Source organism: Mus caroli, chromosome 7 (genome assembly GCF_900094665.2).
Source record: "Mus caroli chromosome 7, CAROLI_EIJ_v1.1, whole genome shotgun sequence".
Taxonomy (NCBI): domain Eukaryota; kingdom Metazoa; phylum Chordata; class Mammalia; order Rodentia; family Muridae; genus Mus; species Mus caroli.
This window is the reverse complement of record NC_034576.1, coordinates 15,573,097-15,593,285: the sequence shown is the minus strand read 5'-3', so window position 1 is coordinate 15,593,285 and position 20,189 is coordinate 15,573,097. Positions and strand designations below refer to the sequence as shown.

Below are 20,189 nucleotides of genomic sequence, written 5' to 3'. Positions count from 1 at the left end.
GTGGCCAGGCACTTAGAGTTATTTCCTCTAAACTAAGTGTTTGAGACATGTTTAGATTTATAACCAGCTTTGTTTACTGTGTAATTCAGTCCAATTGAGGAACTAGTAAAACTGCACTATCCAGACATCAAAGCTGAGAGTGCAGTTACACTAAGGAACTTATTAGGTTTCTAACAAGTAGAAGTTAGCAGGTGTTCAAAAATTAACTATTTCCATGCCACCTGATTTTCAAGTTTTGGTAACATTTTTGACTGTGGATATAATTTGGGGTTTAAATTATCAGTTGCATTTAGACATAGTGGCATTATACCAGTCAGAAGGCTGAGCATGAGTTGTAGTTCAAGGCCAGCCTGGGTTGTATAGTGAGGCCCTGTCTCAAAATAGCAGCAAAACAACATACATATTAGTGGTTGTCCTCTTCAAGGTTGGCTGTTCTTTTTATTTCAGCTTTCTGCAGCTAAGAACATTCTGCCATTTGAAAATTATGACTAAGCAAGGATTGAACAGATGATGGTGCATTTTTACTTCAAATTTGATGCAGTCTTTTGTTACTCCATTTTCCTCTTGAGGTTTCTGGGGAGGAATGTGTTATTAGACTCACGGTACAGAGAGCTGAGTCATAGATTGCCAGTTGCATACTGGGGTCACTTCAAGTAGGGGCCCTGTTGCTAAGTATGTTTCAAGATAGGTAGGTGTGAGACTGTCCCTTGGGATGAGCATCCTAGTCTTTTGGGACTTCACCAGCAGTCCTTCCCCAGCTCTGTCACAGATTAAAATAAGCTGTGCAATACAGATCCCTGTGCCAAGCTTGCTGATTTTTGTATAGCTCTTTCCTGTCCTGTTGTTGGAGGGGAGTTAAATACATTTGAGATATTTACAAGCAGCTCTTCATTTTGTTTTTGTGGCAGCCATTTAGAGAAGTGAGGGCAAAGGTTTTCTCTTAGGTACCCTGCTTGTTCCTGCTCACTTCTGTAGCCTGACTTGAAGTTTGTCATGTATAGGCTGTTCATACACAATCCTTGAGGTTTCTCTTTTGAAATAATTTTTAATATTACACCTTAGATTTCTTCAGAAGTTTTGTTTTTTCAAATTGTCGTGAAAAATGTTTAGAAGTGACCCATGACCTGTGAGGGTGTCATCTCAGTAGATAGCAGTGCTCTCTTTTGTGTCTCTTAGAATAAAATGTGGTGTTACTGAGTCCAGTGGCTCATGCCTGTAAGAGGCTAGGACAGGAGGAACATAGAGTTCAAGGCTTGCCTGTGAGACCCTGTGTCAAAATAAAAGGCAGAGGCAGGAGGATTATAGCAAGTTGGAATAATAAAGGGGAGGAGGAAGAGAAGAGAGCCAGAGACATGGCTTATCAGAGAGCTTGCTTCAAATCCACTTGTGAAGGGGCTGGGGGAGGGATGGTTCAGCAATAGATCATTTGCTCAGTGTGTCCAAAGTCTTTGGTCCCACCCCTAGCACTACACAAAAGCAAAACAACAACAACAAAAATGATGTTTAGAGCAGTAGCTCTCAACCTTTCTAATGCTGTGACTCTTCACTACAGTTCCTCATGTTGTACTGACCCTCAATCATAACATTATTTTTGCTGCTACTTCATAAGGTGTAATTTTGGTGCTGCTGTGAATGGTAAAGTAAATGTCTGTGTTTTCCAATGGTCTTAGGCAACAACCACTGTGAAAGGGTTGATTAACCTCTAAAAGGGGTCACAACCCACAGGTTGAAAACTGCTGGTCTAGAGAGATAGCTCAACAGTTAAAAGCACTTGTTGCTCTTGCAGAGAACCTAAGTTTCCCCCCAGTACCCATATGGTGCCTCACAACCATCCCACAACTCCATTTCTGGGAAATCCAACACCCTCTTCTGATCTCCATGGGCATCAGGCATGCACAGGGTGCACATACATGTATACAGACAAAACATTCATACACATAAAGTCATTAATCTTAAAGGGTTTAAAGAAAAGATCTGGGGGGTTTTCTGTTTGTTTGTTTTTTGTTTTTGTTTGTTTTTGACGTTTCTGTGAAGCATTCAAAACATGAAGTTTATAGAAGTGCCAGCTTCCTAACAGGTGCAAATGAGATTCACAAGAAGATTGGTCTGCTTGCTATTTTAGACAGTCTCAGGAGACTGTTTGGCTGTAGTCTCGGCAGTCACACAGTTACACTTCAGTGTGCAAGTAAATATCAGTACCACAGTATAGTGGATTCCAGAGGCCCTTGTGTGCACAAGTAGCCAAGGGTGGTTTATTTTACTTACTTCAATTGAAAGGATGCTAAATACTTTGACACTATGATAACAGTTTGTTACTGACTGAAATTGTTAAAGCTTTTTGGTTTTTAACAAAAACTTTTTAACAATTTGGATTCCTTTAAAGCTCCATTCTTGCCTCCTTGGATCCTGACCATGGAAAGACCCAGCATTAGTCAGGCAATGGTGGTGCATGCCTTTAATCCCAGCACTTGAAAGGCAAAGGCAGGCAGATCTCTGTGAGTTTGAGGCCAACCTGGTTTACAGACTGAGTTCCAAGGCAGCCAGGGCTACACAGAGAAACCTTGTCCAGAAAACCCAAAAGGAAGAGAGGAGAGAAAAAAACTAAAAAACTAAGGAAAGACTCTGCATTATTTTAAGTTGCTCGGCCCAGTCTCTTGCTGGTTCCCTCAAGTAGCCTGTCTTCTTTCTTTTGCTTTTTTCTTCTTTTCCCCTGCTGATGGAGCAGTCTTTGATGAGTTCCTTTGTCTAAAATGTTCAACAGGAATCACCTGTGATGTAGCTGCCTAAGTCTAGAGAGCTGGCTTTCAAGCTTTGTAGCCACCTCAGTACTGATTTCTCTAGAAGTATTACAGATGGAGGGAGGACACAGCAGCCAACTTGAAAAACTACAGGCTAGCTCTCATCAGAGGAACTCTTTGAGAATTTGTCATTGGTAACAGTAAAAACAACACAGAAGAATATCATATACACTGTCTTAGTTAGGGTTCCTATTGCTGTGATGAAACACCATGACCAAAAGCAACTCAGGGACTGTTGCACATAATAGTCTGTCATCAAAAGGAGTGAGGGCAGGAACTCAAGCAGGCCAGGAGATGATGGACAGGTCATGGAGGGGTGATGCTTACTGGCTTGCTGATCATGATTTGCTTAACCAGCTTTCTTTTAGAACTCAGGACCACTAACCCAGGGATTGTACTATCCACAGTAGGCTGGGCCCTCTTACATTAATCACTAAGAAAATTGCTTACAGCAGGATCTTTTGATGTATTTTCTCAATTGAAGTTCAGTCCTTTCAGATAACTCTAGCTTGTGTCAAGTTGACATAAAACTAGCTAGCACACATACTTAATCCAGATTTACCTATTAACATTTTATTCCTCTGCAATGATTTGTTTTGAAAGGTTCCTCATGTGGCCCCTGTTGGCCTGAGACTGGCTTTGGCTATAGCCAGATCTGTCCACGTCTCTCAAGTGTTTACACTTGATTATAGGCAAGCACTACCACTTCCAGGTTGTGTGGGGTGAGGCTCAAGACCAGGGTTGCATTCAGACTAGGTAAATATTATACTGACTGAGCCATAGCCCTAGTCCCTTGTTGGCATTCTTACTCTCTCTAAAACAGATTTTTTTTTCCTGAACATTTACATTCATTTTGCCTCCTCCCACCCCCAAATACTTTAGTATGACTTCTCTAAAAGTAGGGATACTTTATCTCAGTATAGCCATCCATTTTATATACACTAATATTGATTGTTTTTTTCTGATTTATTCTTTTTACTCAAGTGTTCTATCACTGAGCTTCATCCTCTCACCTACATTGATTTTACTGTGTAAAAGATGTGTAACACAAAGTTATAGTCTTAGCCATTTTAGTAGACATTTCATAAGTGTTCAATCTATTCATAATATGCAGCCATTACCATGGCCCATCTCAGTGACTTCATCCCACATGTGAATGCAGGGTCCCCATTCACTACATCCTTCATCTATTGCAACCAGCATCATTACACTTCTGATTCTTATAGCTCTTAAGATAGAAACAGTATATTAAGTCTACTGTTAAATCTTTTTCAGATGTAAGTGTGTATATTGTGTGTGTGCACATATAGATGTTTGTGAGTGTGTGTGTGAGTGAGTGTGAGTGTGTGTGCATGCTATGGTGTGCCTGTGCAGTCGGAATCAGCTTGATGGGGTTATATCTTCTTTGACAGGCATGGTGGCCAGTGCTCACCTCTGCACCACTGTGTGGTGGGGGTCTTTTGCCCTAGTTTTTCATCTTTGATCCATTCAGAGTTATTGTTTGTTTGTTTGGGTTTTTGTTCTTAGGGTTTTTTTGTTTTTGTTTTTCGAGACAGAGTTGTAATGTATAGTCTTGGAAACTCTAGAACTTGCTATGTGGACCAGGTTGGCCTTGAACTCACAGAAATTTCCCCAGTGCTGAGATTAAAAGCATGCCTCACCACTCAGTGCCTTGCAAATGCTATACAAACATTGTTACATCTGAGTCACATCCCTTGTCTAAGGTTAGCTTCTGTATGTGGTGTAGATAAAGACCTACCTCTGTCCTTTCCTGTGTGAAGATCTACCTTTCCCAGCACCAAATGGTAAAAAGTCTGTCCTTTTTCCAATGAATGATCTCAACACCCTTGTCAAAAGTCATTTAGCCGGCCAGGCATGGTGGCAGAGGCAGGCACTCTGTGAGTCTGAGACAGCCTGTTTTTTTAAAAAATCACTCAGTGATATATGTGATGATTTAGCTGTGAGCTTTCAATTTCTTTTCCATTGGTCTGTCTTTATGTCACTGCAGGACTGTTCTGACTGTTGTGACTTCCAGGTTCACTCTTTCCTTCTTCCTTTCTCTTCTGTCCTCCCCATTCCCTCTCGATAGTCAAGGCTACTCTTGACCTGCTGTTTCTCCTGCCTCAGTGCTTCCACACCACATTGATGTAGATTTTGATTACCGTAAAGGTGTTACCTGCTTTCTCCATTGTAATTACTGTTAAGAGCTTTCTCCTAGTAATCAATAAGCAGTCTTAGGAGGCACTTGACCTAGCTGTCAGCATCCTGCCCCTCAAGATTTCCCCATGTTTAACCATCTGTTGTGACTCATATCTGATCCAGTAATTAGACTTTAGTTCATATTTTTTTTTGCAGTGGGGTGTAATTCATTACCGTACAGTAACTTTGCTTCTCAGATTATCCCAGACTTTACTTCAAGATGACACCATAAAAGATGACACTATTGTCCTTGTGAAAATGTCCTACCACCATCATAATATTTATTTGTTTGTTTATTATATTTCTGGCTCAGCAAGGCGTGATGGCACATATTTGGGAGACACAGGCAGAGGTAGATCTCTGAGTCTGTGGCCAGCCTGGTCTACAGATAAGTTCCAACATAGCCAGAGCTACACAGAGAAATCCTACCTCAAAAAACAAAGCAAAAAAGATATTTCTTGCCCACCTTGCATCCACCCTACTTTAGAGTTAGCCGATTTCCTCTAGACTCACTTGTCACCTTAGTGGTTTACACTCTCCTTATTTATATCTACCTGTCCTGGTCTGGACTATACCAGTTTGGAAACACATTGATATTAGCCTTTTTACTGTTATCACTTTGTGTAATGTATGTGCAAACATCCACCTCCTGTATAGGCGTGCACATGCCACAGCATATGTGTGGAAGTTAGAGGACAACTTTGAAAAATTGGTTCTATCCTTTCTCCATGGGATCCAGAAATTAAACTTGGGTTGTCAGGTTTACACAGCAAATACCTTTACCCCCAGAGCCATTTCTACCACTTTGATGTCAGCCTTAATCACTCACCTAGCACAAAGCCTGACACACTAGGTTCACTAAATATTTCTTGGGTTAAAAAAATACTTTTATTGTAATTCAGTGGTTAAAATAATTTGGATGCTGATGGTTTTTCTTTTTCCCCTCTGTCTAGGCAGACATGTTGGCTATTTGGCGATGAGAAGTATGAAAAACTGACATCATACTGGTTCAGAACACTATGGGACCTGGCATTTGCGCTGCTTGGGCAGCCAGTGTCCATTGGTACTGCTAAGAAGCCCTCACTGTACTGCAGAACACTAATCTGGTCTGGGAAGTGGCTGATTGTGGCAGGATGTTTCGAAGATGATGATGGCAAGAAAGCAAGATGTCCGAATCCCCACCTACAACATCAGTGTGGTGGGATTGTCAGGCACTGAGAAGGAGAAAGGCCAGTGCGGCATTGGGAAGTCTTGTCTGTGTAACCGCTTTGTGCGCCCAAGTGCTGATGAGTTTCACCTGGACCACACTTCTGTCCTCAGCACCAGTGACTTTGGTGGGCGGGTGGTCAATAATGACCACTTTCTGTACTGGGGAGAAGTTAGCCGCTCCCTGGAGGATTGTGTGGAATGTAAGATGCACATTGTGGAGCAGACTGAGTTTATTGACGATCAGACTTTTCAACCTCATCGAAGCACGGCACTGCAGCCCTACATCAAGAGAGCCGCAGCCACCAAGCTTGCTTCAGCTGAAAAACTCATGTATTTTTGCACTGACCAGCTGGGGCTGGAGCAAGACTTTGAGCAGAAACAGATGCCAGATGGGAAGCTGCTGGTTGACGGTTTCCTTCTGGGCATTGATGTTAGCAGGGGCATGAACAGGAACTTCGATGATCAGCTCAAATTTGTCTCCAATCTCTACAATCAGCTTGCAAAAACAAAAAAGCCCATAGTGGTAGTCCTGACTAAGTGTGATGAGGGCGTTGAGCGGTACATTAGAGATGCACATACTTTTGCCTTAAGCAAAAAGAACCTCCAGGTTGTAGAGACCTCTGCAAGGTCCAATGTGAATGTGGACTTGGCTTTCAGCACCTTAGTGCAACTCATTGATAAGAGTCGAGGGAAAACAAAAATCATCCCTTACTTTGAAGCTCTCAAGCAGCAGAGTCAGCAGATAGCTACAGCAAAGGACAAGTATGAGTGGTTAGTGAGCCGCATTGTGAAGAATCACAATGAGAACTGGCCGAGTGTCAGCCGAAAGATGCAGGCCTCCCCTGAGTACCAGGACTATGTCTACCTGGAAGGGACACAGAAGGCCAAGAAGCTCTTCCTGCAGCACATTCACCGCCTCAAGCATGAGCATATTGAGCGTCGGAGAAAGCTGTACCTGGCAGCTCTGCCATTGGCTTTTGAAGCCCTCATACCTAATCTAGATGAAGTGGACCACCTGAGCTGCATTAAAGCAAAAAAGCTGTTAGAGACCAAGCCAGAGTTCTTAAAGTGGTTTGTTGTACTTGAAGAAACACCATGGGATGCCACCAGCCACATTGACAACATGGAAAATGAGCGGATTCCCTTTGACTTGATGGATACTGTCCCTGCTGAGCAGTTGTATGAGACCCACTTGGAGAAGCTGAGGAACGAGAGGAAGAGAGCTGAGATGCGAAGGGCTTTCAAAGAAAACCTGGAGACCTCTCCTTTCATAACTCCTGGGAAACCTTGGGAAGAAGCTCGTAGTTTTATTATGAATGAAGACTTCTACCAGTGGCTGGAAGAATCTGTGTACATGGACATCTATGGCAAGCACCAAAAGCAGATTATAGACCGAGCAAAGGAAGAGTTCCAAGAGTTGCTTTTGGAGTACTCAGAATTGTTTTATGAGCTGGAGCTGGACGCTAAACCCAGCAAGGAGAAGATGGGTGTCATCCAGGATGTTCTGGGCGAAGAGCAGCGATTTAAAGCATTGCAGAAGCTCCAAGCAGAGCGTGATGCCCTCATTCTGAAGCACATCCATTTTGTGTACCACCCGACGAAGGAGACATGCCCAAGCTGTCCAGCTTGTGTAGATGCTAAGATTGAACACTTGATCAGTTCTCGATTTATCAGACCATCTGATAGGAATCAGAAGAACTCTCTGTCTGACCTCAATATTGATAGGATCAATTTGGTTATCTTAGGCAAAGATGGCCTTGCCCGAGAGTTGGCCAATGAAATTCGAGCTCTTTGTACAAATGATGACAAGTATGTAATAGATGGTAAAATGTATGAGCTTTCTCTGAGGCCAATAGAGGGGAATGTCCGGCTTCCTGTGAACTCTTTCCAGACACCAACCTTCCAACCCCATGGCTGTCTCTGCCTTTACAATTCAAAGGAGTCACTGTCCTATGTGGTAGAGAGTATAGAGAAGAGCAGAGAGTCTACACTGGGCAGGCGGGATAATCATTTAGTCCACCTTCCCTTGACCTTAATTTTAGTTAACAAGAGAGGGGACACAAGTGGAGAGACTCTGCACAGCCTGATACAGCAAGGTCAGCAGATTGCCAGCAAACTTCAGTGTGTCTTTCTTGATCCTGCTTCTGCTGGCATTGGTTATGGACGCAACATCAATGAGAAGCAGATCAGCCAAGTTCTGAAAGGACTCCTGGACTCCAAGCGCAACTTAAACCTGGTTAGTTCCACTGCTAGTATCAAAGATTTGGCTGATGTGGACCTTCGAATTGTCATGTGTCTGATGTGTGGTGATCCCTTTAGTGCAGATGACGTTCTCTCTCCTGTCCTGCAATCCCAAACTTGTAAATCTTCCCACTGTGGGAGCAGCAACTCTGTTTTACTTGAACTTCCAATTGGACTACACAAGAAGCGCATTGAGCTGTCTGTTCTTTCATACCATTCCTCATTTAGCATCCGAAAGAGCCGGTTGGTTCATGGGTACATTGTTTTTTATTCAGCCAAACGTAAGGCCTCCTTGGCAATGTTACGTGCCTTTCTTTGTGAAGTGCAGGATATTATCCCCATCCAGCTTGTCGCACTCACTGATGGCGCTATAGATGTCCTAGACAATGACTTAAGTCGAGAGCAGCTAACAGAAGGAGAGGAAATTGCACAAGAAATTGATGGGAGATTCACAAGTATCCCTTGTAGCCAGCCCCAGCATAAACTTGAGCTCTTTCATCCCTTTTTTAAAGATGTGGTGGAGAAAAAGAACATAATTGAGGCCACACATATGTATGATAATGTAGCTGAGGCCTGCAGCACCACTGAGGAAGTGTTCAACTCCCCAAGAGCTGGGTCACCCCTCTGCAACTCAAACTTACAGGACTCAGAAGAAGATGTGGAGCCTCCATCATACCACCTGTTTCGGGAAGATGCAACATTGCCCTCCCTGTCCAAAGATCATTCCAAGTTCTCTATGGAACTGGAGGGAAATGACGGGCTATCTTTCATAATGAGCAATTTTGAGAGTAAACTGAACAACAAAGTACCTCCACCAGTCAAACCAAAGCCTCCTGTGCATTTTGATATCACAAAAGATCTTTCTTACTTAGACCAAGGCCATCGGGAGGGACAGAGGAAGTCTATGTCTTCTAGCCCCTGGATGCCTCAGGATGGGTTTGATCCTTCTGACTACGCAGAGCCCATGGATGCTGTGGTCAAGCCAAGGAATGAGGAAGAAAACATATACTCGGTGCCCCACGACAGCACCCAGGGCAAGATCATTACCATTCGGAACATCAACAAAGCCCAGTCCAATGGCAGTGGTAATGGTTCTGACAGTGAGATGGACACAAGTTCTCTAGAGCGAGGCCGCAAGGTATCTGCAGTGAGTAAGCCTGTGCTGTACAGGACAAGATGCACTCGCCTGGGGCGGTTTGCTAGTTACCGCACCAGCTTCAGTGTCGGGAGTGATGATGAGCTGGGACCCATCCGAAAGAAAGAGGAGGACCAGGCATCCCAAGGTTATAAAGGGGACAATGCTGTCATTCCATATGAAACAGATGAGGACCCCAGGAGGAGGAATATCCTTCGAAGTCTAAGGAGGAACACCAAGGTAAGACCTGACTTAGGATGAGTTAGGAGGGGTTTGCACAGCATCTGTGTGAGATTTGATTGATGATGAAAACTATTCAAGGACAACTTGGTTTTTAAAAAAATATTGGATGTGAGATCGCATGACCATGAGAAGAGTACATTCATTCTTGGGCCTGGTGTTAAGAGTCAGACTGTGTATTAGATGTCTACTACTGGCAGCTCTCATGGGATTGCCTTCACCTAGAGCAGTAATTACCCAAATGAGCAGATGGTGTAGAGTGCCCTGACAAGTGGCCAAGCCAGTTACATTATGGATTCTCTTTGCTCCCTTAAAGATTGCAGATTTGCACCTTCTATCCTGAACATCCATCTTCTATCCATATGACTCTCACACGTTCCTTCTTCCCTATGCTGATCACAAAGGGTGCAGCAGTTTACATTAGTGAGGAACAAATGGTTCTCTGCACACACACAAGTCTGTGAAAGTGCTGAAATGGCAAAAAGTCTCAGCATGAGTTTATCCATATTTGAAAAGTGCAACTTTTTTTACATGTTCCTCACTACATCCTTCTGCAGTCAATCAATGAATCTTTAAACTTAAGGGACCACAGGTGTGTGGTAGGGACCAACAAGGGAAGGAAGAAGTTGCTAGTAGTAGTTTACATATCAGGCCTGTCCCTTATGTAGCAGCAGATGAAGTGTCTTCTTACCAAAGACTGTATAGCTTGGTGTTTGCTGTTTGCGAGTCAGAGAGCTGAAGACAGTGCCCTGTCCTCTTAAAGGGCTTGGGCTTTGAGACAAAGTATCATCTAACTTCCCCTGCCATTTGTATAGGGAGGCAAGACCTACAGAGTCAGAGGGTGACCTCTTGGTGTGAGACTCTTGACACAGATATACTAACCTGTGACCATCATTAAACAAACCCTCCTCCCTGCCAGGAAACTGCAGACATCAGCCACCAGTGTGGCTTTACAAAGGCCTTGAAGGGTGCAGTTGCCACAAATGAATGTTATATGAAACACCATATCAAAATATCGTGTCATTTGGAATCTAGAGAGAGAGCATAGAAGCCATTGTGGTAGCCTATGGCCCTGGGAGATTCAGGAGTATGACACCATTGTGACCCTGAACATGCACAGTGCTCTCGGTCACTACTGACCAGGACTTCCATGGCCTACTTGTCTGTGCAGTGTCAGAAAGGGCAGAGCAGTGTTGTATGGGTCCTGGGCCCCTATCTCTGGTTACTATATGTTTCTCATTTAGTTATTCCACAGCTCACATGTCTACTCAGTGCCCATGCTGCCTCTTGGGTTTTGTTCTTTTAAACTTGGAGGGAAGACCCAGTAAAAGTAGTTCTTATTTAGGAATCTAACCAACCTCCCTGTGTTTCCCCCCAAGGTCCCTTGCTGAATGATACTGAATCTGAACGTTTTAAATGTTTTGGCTTTCTTCCTCCTCCACTCCTGGTTTAAAAAAAAAAACTATTGCTGGAACAGCTTATGCAAATGCTGACAATCTTATGATTTGTGGGGGTGTTTGGCACACCTGGGAATTAGGAAGGTGGCATAATAGCACACTGAATTACAAGTCTCTTTCTGACTTATGGCAATATTTTTAATACTGCGAATGATGCTTTGAAAACACGTTCTCAGACTGGGGATGTAGCTCAATTGATAGAGAGAATGTACCAAGCCTTTGAGAAGCACTGGGTTCCAGTTCCAGCACTACCTAAAACCAAGTGTGGTGGTGCACATCTGTAATTCCCACATTTAAGAGGTAGAGACAAGAGGATCCTACCAGCCCTAAGGCCAGCCTGGAACCTTTTTTCCCACCCCTCACCATCCCCCCACCTCCCCCCAAAAAAATCAAATAGTTTTTTTTAAAAAAATTGTCAAGCAAGCCCTGATTTCTAGATCTCACAGGTGAAAGCTTAACTCCATAGAAACAGCTAGTCTCTGCATCTTGATCTGTGTACCTGCTAGAGACCAGACATGTCCCCAGCTGCTGGATCAGCAGGCTTGAAGTACTAGCTTCCGGCCTGTCTTGAGTTATCCAGGCCACACCTCTCCAAATCAGATTGAAATAATTTCTCTGGCCCAAGAACCATGGCATGCCAGCAGTCATCTTAGGAGTATCTTTATGGAAGTGTGGGTAGAAGCTGGCAATTGTGTTTCCCTGACATGGAGAGTGGTGCTTTAGAGCAAGCATGGCTGTTTTTCATTCCTGTGGAGAGGATGAAAGCCTTGGCCACAGAGCAGGCCTCCTGTTAGGACTGCTGCCATTGAGAATGCAGACTGGCACTTGTTTTACTGGAAGAGCAAGATACCATCGGGGCAGAGAGTACAAGCTACCCTCTATGAGGGATTTATCTTTTAATTTTTATTGGCATGACAAGGCAGTACAACATTTATTTCAAGTGAGGGGAAACCACTCAGGATTTCGCTGGTCATAGAAAGCAACTCAGACCCTCCTGTAGGCCAGACTGCTGGGGAAATGCCCCCAACCCCACTCCTTCTGGACCTAGCCATAGCACTCATATAGGGCAGCTAGATGTACATGGTTGCTATGAATGGGTCATCTTATCTGTCCAGTTAAAGCCTTGTGGGCAGAGCTCATGTTGGGATAGCTTGGGTAGAGTCGGGGTCACTATTAGCTGCTGAGGCCAAGAATGAAGTCCTAGGGTCAGATCCCAACTCCCTGCTTTCTTATTTGGACCTTGAGCACATAATGTCCCTCCTCTGGCTCCTTCTGGAGGTCTGACTATTGTGGGCCAGAAGTTTGGGTGGTTGTCACCATGAAACTAGACCTGGAAGAGGGATGAGGCTGAAGCAGTGCATAAGGTGACATGCCCCAGCAGCAGGTGGGACATGGCACTGTACCCAGGGAGGAGTCTGCCGCAGTCCTCCTAACTACACCACTTCCTCTTTGGTACAAGGTTTAACCCACAGTGATTCAGCTACTTGTTCTGTGCTCACCCTGACAACCACCTTAATGAACAGAAGCTCTGCTCTGGGTACCAATGTGATGGGGAGAAAGGAAAAGGGGAAAAAAAAAAAAAAAAGAAACTCCTCAGTACTCTTGCTAATTTGCTAGATTAGTACCTTACTAAAGAACTATAGTCAGAGAGAGAGAGACGCTTTCATCTCTTCTAATGAAAGTGCAGACTGTAAAGCCAGTGCTCCTTCTTGGGTCCTTTTCCCAACGGAACCATTCAGCAGCCCACCCTCAGTGGGAGCCTTCCGCACTCAACTGAATGAAATAGAAACTCCAAGATTGCACTTGGGCCGCTGTGAATAGAGCTTTGTCTAAAGCTGCTGCTGCTCATGTCCCTGTCTCCCAAGGCAGTGCATTTGCAAAGACGAGATCGGGACCAGCAGCTCTTATTTTTAAAGCCAAAAAGCAGGCTGTATAGCCTTGCTCCACAATTGTACCCTTGGGGCTCATACAGTTTGCTGAAATTTGGTGTGTTTGACTATAATTTAAAGACTAGACATTATTGGCTGTTTACCCTTCTGTCAGAAATGTTCTTACTCCTGTGTTTAATAAAAAGACAAGACAGTGATAAAGAAAATCTTTCACTTACTGTGGCTGCCACATGACAAGACAACCTATTGAAAAGTGAACTGTTTGAATCACACATTGTTTGGTCTATAAGGCACCAAGTAACCAGTTTGACAGTTTGTGTCCCCCAGTGAATTGGCTTATTTCATTGGATTTAGTGAATTGGCTGGTTGTTGTGGCTTTGTGCGGACACAGCTCTCGTTTTGTGAGGCCTAGAACGGAGTTAAAGTTTCTAGTGTGAATGAAAACCAGCTGGGGAGTTGGACTGCCCACATCCCTGAGAGGGATATTGGTTTTGACAGACAAGTGGAATGTGATAAGAGCTCTTTGTAACTTGCTCAGAAAACCTCAGTGTGTTCCTCTCTGAGCTTAGTCCTCCTGAGTGAGCTATAAGATCAGATACCTGAATTTCTATGATCCTAGAAGTAGTATGATTGAGGTAGAAGACAGGAGGATCAGGAGCTCAGGGTCACCTTTGGGACATAGTGAGTTTGAGGCTAATATGGGGTACGTGAAACTGCTTTTTTTTTAAATAGGACTAACATGACTTTGCTGACTTCTAAAATAAGATTTGTTGGGGCTCAGTGGATAAGAGGCACATGCAGCAAAATGTTCATGCACATAAAACAAAAAGAAATCTTTAAACAATTTTTAAAAGATTAGTCTACTAAAGAAGGTACTTTGGCTTCCATGTACAAGCAGCTTCGCCCTTTAGGAAGCCAGCGTTCAATTGCGAGGGCATCAGCAGGCACTTGTCTCCAGCCTGGTGTTATGGTATCCAAATGTGCTAGTTAGTGTTTCTCTGTGATAGCTTCTGAACTAGAACTTTTATGTACTTTAAGTGTTACCAGACAGGGAGGTACTAGATATGGAGGAGTTCTTTAACAAAGTTTATACTCAACTGAGACATCTAGGAAAGTTCCCTAAGGAACTGGTAATTAAAAAAAAAAAAAAAAAAAAAAAAAAAAAAAANCTAGTTAGTGTTTCTCTGTGATAGCTTCTGAACTAGAACTTTTATGTACTTTAAGTGTTACCAGACAGGGAGGTACTAGATATGGAGGAGTTCTTGAACAAAGTGTATACTAAACTGAGACATCTGGGAAAGTGCGCTAAGGAACGAAAAATTAAAAAAAAAAAAAAAAAAAAAAAAAAAAACTAACATGGATGCAGCACCAGGCAGGCAGGCAGGCAGGCAGGCAGTTAAAAATGGAGGATTCATGGAGATCCAGTGTGGAATTCAGAGACCAGAATTTTTTCATGTGGGTACAGTCTGTAGTGTGGCTGCCACAGAAACAGAAAAAGAATGCCAAATTATGGAAAGCATACTGGTAGGTGTATATTTTTACTTATGCAGTTTTTTAACTCCATCCTTTATTTTATAGATGAGTATATTTTGAAGAACCATTTTTTTAAAAGATTTATTTATTATATGTAATTACACTATAGCTGACTTCAGACACTCCAGAAGAGGGCATCAGATCCCATTAGAGATGGTTGTGAGCCACCATGTGGTTGCTGGGATTTGAACTCAGGACCTTTTGGAAGAGCAGTCCATGCTCTTAACCACTGAGCTATCTCTCCAGCCCTTGAAGAACCATTTTGAGGGTGTGGTCTGTTGTGGGGAAGGCATGGGAACAGATGTGGTCTCAGTGGGGAAAGAAGTGCTTACTTCATCACAGCTGGCTGGATCAGGAAGCAGAGCTCATTTATATCTTAGAGATGAAGTGACTAAGTCTCAGAGAGATTAAACACTACCCTAGCAGGGGGATGGTGGTACTTGTCTGTAATTCCAGCTGTTGGGAGGTGAAGGTAGAACCATGAGTTCAAGGCTAGCCTTGACTCCACAGTGACTTGGAGGCCAGTCTAGCTACATGAGACACTGTCTTAAAAACAAGGAAACACCTTACCTTGCCCGGTTTACCACTGTGCAAAGAATGGGTGAATTTTTGAGGCCAGTATCCTAGCTGCCATTTCTATTTGCAAGAAAATTGCTAATACTCACTGTTCATGTGCACATGTTTAGATCAAGGAGGCCATTCATTGTGTTCATTCAAACAGAGTCTAGGTAGTTAAGTCCATTTCTTTATGCTGTTCCTCCTAAAAACATGGTGCTGCTGTTTCTGTCTTCAAAGGATAGTCAAGTAGGGCCAAAATAGGCATGGAGGGACTGAATTAGCCATCGGAAGTTTAGAAGTTGTTTTAAACTCACAGCAGAGGATTTTCAGCTTATTTTATAGTGTTTTTTGAGGCAGTCTCTATGTAGCCCAGGCTAGCCTCAAACTCAGTGATCCTATCTGAAACTCCTGCGTGCTAGGATTATGTGTACCACCATGCCTGGTTTCTCTGTTTATTTTAAACCTAAAGAACTTCTGTAGTGTGTTTTTTGCTGTTAAAAATAGACAGTCTTTTTAACTATCTGCTTTTAGTTTGCACACACCTGTTCCTTAAATAAAATAGGGAGCCCAGATCTTTATTTCAAAGGACAAAGAATTGCTGTGATGCTTCCCTAAGCCAGCTGTCTCTCCTCCACCACCTGGTTATATCAAAATACCTCAGCAGGATCTAGGTGAGGTCAGCTGCAGTCAAGATCACCCCTCCTCCCAAAGGCCAGCCCCATAACTCTGGCAAAGTCAGAGTCTGTGCATGAGATTTCTGGCAGAGCATTACATAGCTGTACCTGGATCCAGCTGCCTCTTCTACCTTGCCCACAGCTGCACTGTCCAAGAAGTCAGTCTCAAGAAGCCAGGATGCAGGTTTGCCAGGCTTGCCAGACTCTTTATCACTGCAATGGGTTGACACAACTGCCTTCCTGTTTTGCCCTAAATCAAGGTGCTCTAAGCTGATGAGTGCCAGGAGCATGAGTAACTTAATTGAAAGGGCCCCTTTGAAGCTCTGTTGGAAACATGAGAGAATGATTGCTAACTAGAAAATCACAGTGTTGGTGATGAATGCAAGTTGGGGTGGAGGAAGTTTGAGTGATGCCTTCTTTTGTTTTTCAAGACAAGCTTTCACTATACTGTCCAAGCTGGCTTGGGCAATCCTCCTGCCTCTGTCTCCCAAGTGCTAGGATTGCAGGTGTGAGCTAATACACTTTAAGCTTGTTTTTAAGGGAACCAAGAGGTCTGGAACAGTGGAGCCATTATTCATTTCATCAGCATCTATCTAAAGGATAGGAGGAGGTGACTTAAGCTGGGCCTGTCTTCATTTGTGGCATTGACATTTCATCCTGGAGGAAGGAGTGTAGGCTTTGGCTGCAGTTGCTCACAGCCTTTTACAGGGTCTCTGATCTCTGCTATGAAAGATCTTTTGCGGGCTGGTGAGATGGTTCAGTGGGTAAGAGCACCTGACTGCTCTTCCGAAGGTCCAGAGTTCAAATCCCAGCAACCACATGGTGGCTCACAACCATCCGTAACGAGATCTGGTGCCCTCTTCTGGAGTGTCTGAAGACAGCTACAGTGAACTTACATATAATAAATAAATAAATCTTTAAAAAAAAAAAAAAGAAAGAAAGATCTTTTGCTTTGCAGGATGACTTTGCCGTTTCAACACCTAGCTAGCTTCCTAGGGAATTACTTTTGCATTGCTTGATCCATTCCAGGCACAGATGTGTGGGTCATTCTAGGGGCTTGTCCTCTCCTAGCCTTTTCCAGTTAGGCCTGCTAAGTGAGTACCCCAAAAGAAGATGGATGTTGAGAACACCTTCTGTGAGAGTGCTCCCTCTGATTCCCTAAAGAGGGACATGTGCCTGACTGGAGACATGAGACATCTGGCAAGCCACTTGGGAGAATGAAATTTCTAACTAAAATGTACTTCAGATGTCAGAAGTGTTGGTGATATCAGAAGCCAGCCCAGCTCTTGGCATAACATTCCACACACCAACTTCCCAGTGAGGAAGGTTTAAAGTAGTTGTTCAAGAATCCCTTTCTAATTTTGTGATGCTCTGGAGAACCTTCCGTTATCTAAAGGATGTTTTTGACATTCTGTAATCCAGAGTTTTAAATCTTAAGAGAGTGCACGTGAAGAGGTGGAGTGGATTTCATGTCATTCAGCAAGGGGGTTTGATACTGTCTAAATGCTATCTTCATTGCCACATTCATAAATTGAAGGGTTAAACTAGATCTTGTACTCTTTGAGATGAAAGAGATAAGAAGCAGTCTAATTTATATTTTATCCTGTTCTCATCTCTGCAGCACAACTAACTAATACAGAATAAGCCTGCTCCTTAGTAGCAGTAGGTGACCCTGTAACTGTTTTGAGTGTAACTGTTTTAGGGCACTTCTCTTTTCATCTTGAAATCTCCTGAGCATAGGTGCCCACGACTATAATCCCAGTACAGAAGAGACAGGCGAGAGGATTCAGGACCTTAAGACCAGCCTGGTCTATGTGAGATACTGTTTTTTTAAAGAAGTAGAAGTAGTAGTACTTTTTAAAGAAGGAGAAGGAGAAGAAGGAGTAGAAGTAGTATATGAGATGCTACTTTTTACAATAGCAGCAGCAATAGCAGTTGTTGTTGTTGTTGTTGTTGTTGTTATTATAGTAATAGTAATATCTGGGGCCGGGAAGATGACCCAAGGTCTAGAGCACTTAATGCTCTATCAGAAGATTAAGATCCCAGCACTCCTTGTAACTGATGCCTGTAACTTTGGCTCCAGGGATCTAACACCACTGCCGTCCCTCTCTGGCATCAGTGGACATGCATGCGCAGACACGGTGTTGGTTAGTTTTGTTTTTTTTTATCAACATGATATAAGCTAGAGTCATTTGAGAAGAGGGAATATCAATTGAGAGAATGTCCCTGTCATATTTGCCTACATACAGAGCATTTTCTTGACTGATGGTTATTGTAGAAGGGCCCAGATCACTGTGGTTTGTACCATTCCTGGGCAGGTAGTCCATAAGGAAGTAAACTAGTATAGGGCATAGTGGCACACACCTTTAACTCAAGCACTCTGAAAGCAGAGGCAGGCAGATCTCAAGTTTGAGACCAGCCTAGCCTGCTTTACATAGCTGGCTAGGGCTACATAGTGAGGCCCTGTCACAGAAACCAAACTAAGAAAAAGAAAGTAAGTAAACAAGTCAGGATGAGCATTCCCCTGTGCTTCAGTTCTTATAGCTAGGTTTTTGCCTTGAGTTCCTGTCCTGATTTCCTTGAATGATGGACTATAATAGGGATGTTGTAAATGAAGTAAAAACTCTTTCCTCCCCAGGTTGCCTGTGGCCTTAACCACAGCAATAAAAAGCAAGCTAACACATACACACAAAATAAAGTCTTTGAGTATATTACCTTTAGAAGCCTTTTGACATCTATATAGTCGATGTGCTTTTATTCCTTTTCCACCATCCATTTACTCATTCTACCTATCCTAAGAATTTCCCCCAGGAAGTTTACTTAAACCATAGTGCTATAAGCACAAGTTCTGCAGTCACACCTACCCATCTAGGTGGGATTTCCTTGCACTCATCTCCAGGGACATACCTCCCTCTCTCCCTTTCTTCTTTCCCCTTCTTCCTTTTGTTCCTCTCCTCCATTATTTTCTGTGTAGGCCCAGGCACATGTTGTGCCTGTAGAGGTCAGAGGATAACTTTCAGGTACAAGTTCTTTCCTTTCACCATGTGGGTCCTGGGTGTAGAAAAGGACCTCAGCATTAGTAGCAGGTGCCTTTATCTGCTGAGCGAGCTCAGTGGCCCCAAGGTTCTTATTGTGTGTGTGTGTGGTGGTGGTGGTGTTGTATGGTTTTGTTGTGTGTGGTGGTGTGGTGAGGTGTTACTCTGGGGGCATGGATAGCAGTGGCATGCTATACTAGAACCCACTAGAAGGGACTGGGGGCTCAATAGTGAAGTGCTTGACCTAGGTTCACTCTCTGGTACCACCAGAGAGAGGGGTGGAGGGAAGAAAAAGAAACTGGGGACCTAGTGCCTACAGAGCACTTGGGTGAAACAGATCTCTCTAGGTAGTAAATTGGTAGCATACACCTGAGCATCATTCTGAGGAGTATGTTGTTTGCTTCAATTAGGGCTAGAAGGCATCCTGGTGATGACTGCCTTTTGGTCCCACTCTTTGCCTTAGCAACACTTTATTTGGAAGCGTGGTGGCTCACGCCTTTAATCCCAGCACTTGGGAGGCAGAGGCAGGCGGATTTCTGAGTTCGAGGCCAGCCTGGTCTACAAAGTCTGAAAAACAAAAAAACAACAAAAAAAGGAAGCTTCAGTTTTACTGAGGAATAATTTATCTTCATTTTAACAGAGAAATTTGTCAGGATTGATGGAAGTTTTGTTTTAATACAGATGGCCAGTCACTGGCAATTCACATTCCAGAACTGACCTTTTAAATGGCAGGGACATTTACAGAGAGAACATTGCTTGATTCAAGGCTGCAACAGTGTGCATCAATTGAAAGGTCCCACCCATACCACGCTGTGATCAGGGTGCTCTCAGGGAGGTAGGTAGAGATAGTATGGTACCTGACCCAAGCCACATTGAAAACCTTGAAATCTGTTTTTCTTTTGTGAGATAGAGTCTTTAACCCACTCTGGCTTCATACTTGCTATCTAGTCAGGGATGACCTTGAACTTCTGATCCTCTTCCTCCAATTGCTGTCATTAAAGGAAGGCATGTTCCCCACATCAGACTCTATTTTATTTTATTTTTTTAATTCTTTGATAGTTTCTTTTCTTGTCTTTCTGGGTTTTTTTTTTGGGGGGGGGGGATCGTGGTTTGATTAGGCAAGTTCTCTCTAGCCCTGGCTCTCCTGTACTCTGTATGTAGACTAGGCTAGCCTCAAAATTCACAGAGAACTACCTGCTTTTGCCTTCCAAGTGCTGAGAT

The 20,189-nt window shown here is 43.4% G+C and overlaps 1 protein-coding gene across 1 annotated transcript in view; it reads left to right on the top strand.

Moving 5' to 3' along the window:
* Positions 1–20,189, top strand: part of Arhgap35 (Rho GTPase activating protein 35) — a 119,470-nt gene that overhangs the window by 44,845 nt on the left and 54,436 nt on the right. Inside the window, exon 2 of the mRNA XM_021166185.2 lies at positions 5,951–9,822. Within this exon, the coding sequence (XP_021021844.1) occupies positions 6,142–9,822 (3,681 nt within the window). The 5' untranslated portion in view covers positions 5,951–6,141. The remainder of the gene's footprint in view (positions 1–5,950; positions 9,823–20,189) is intronic.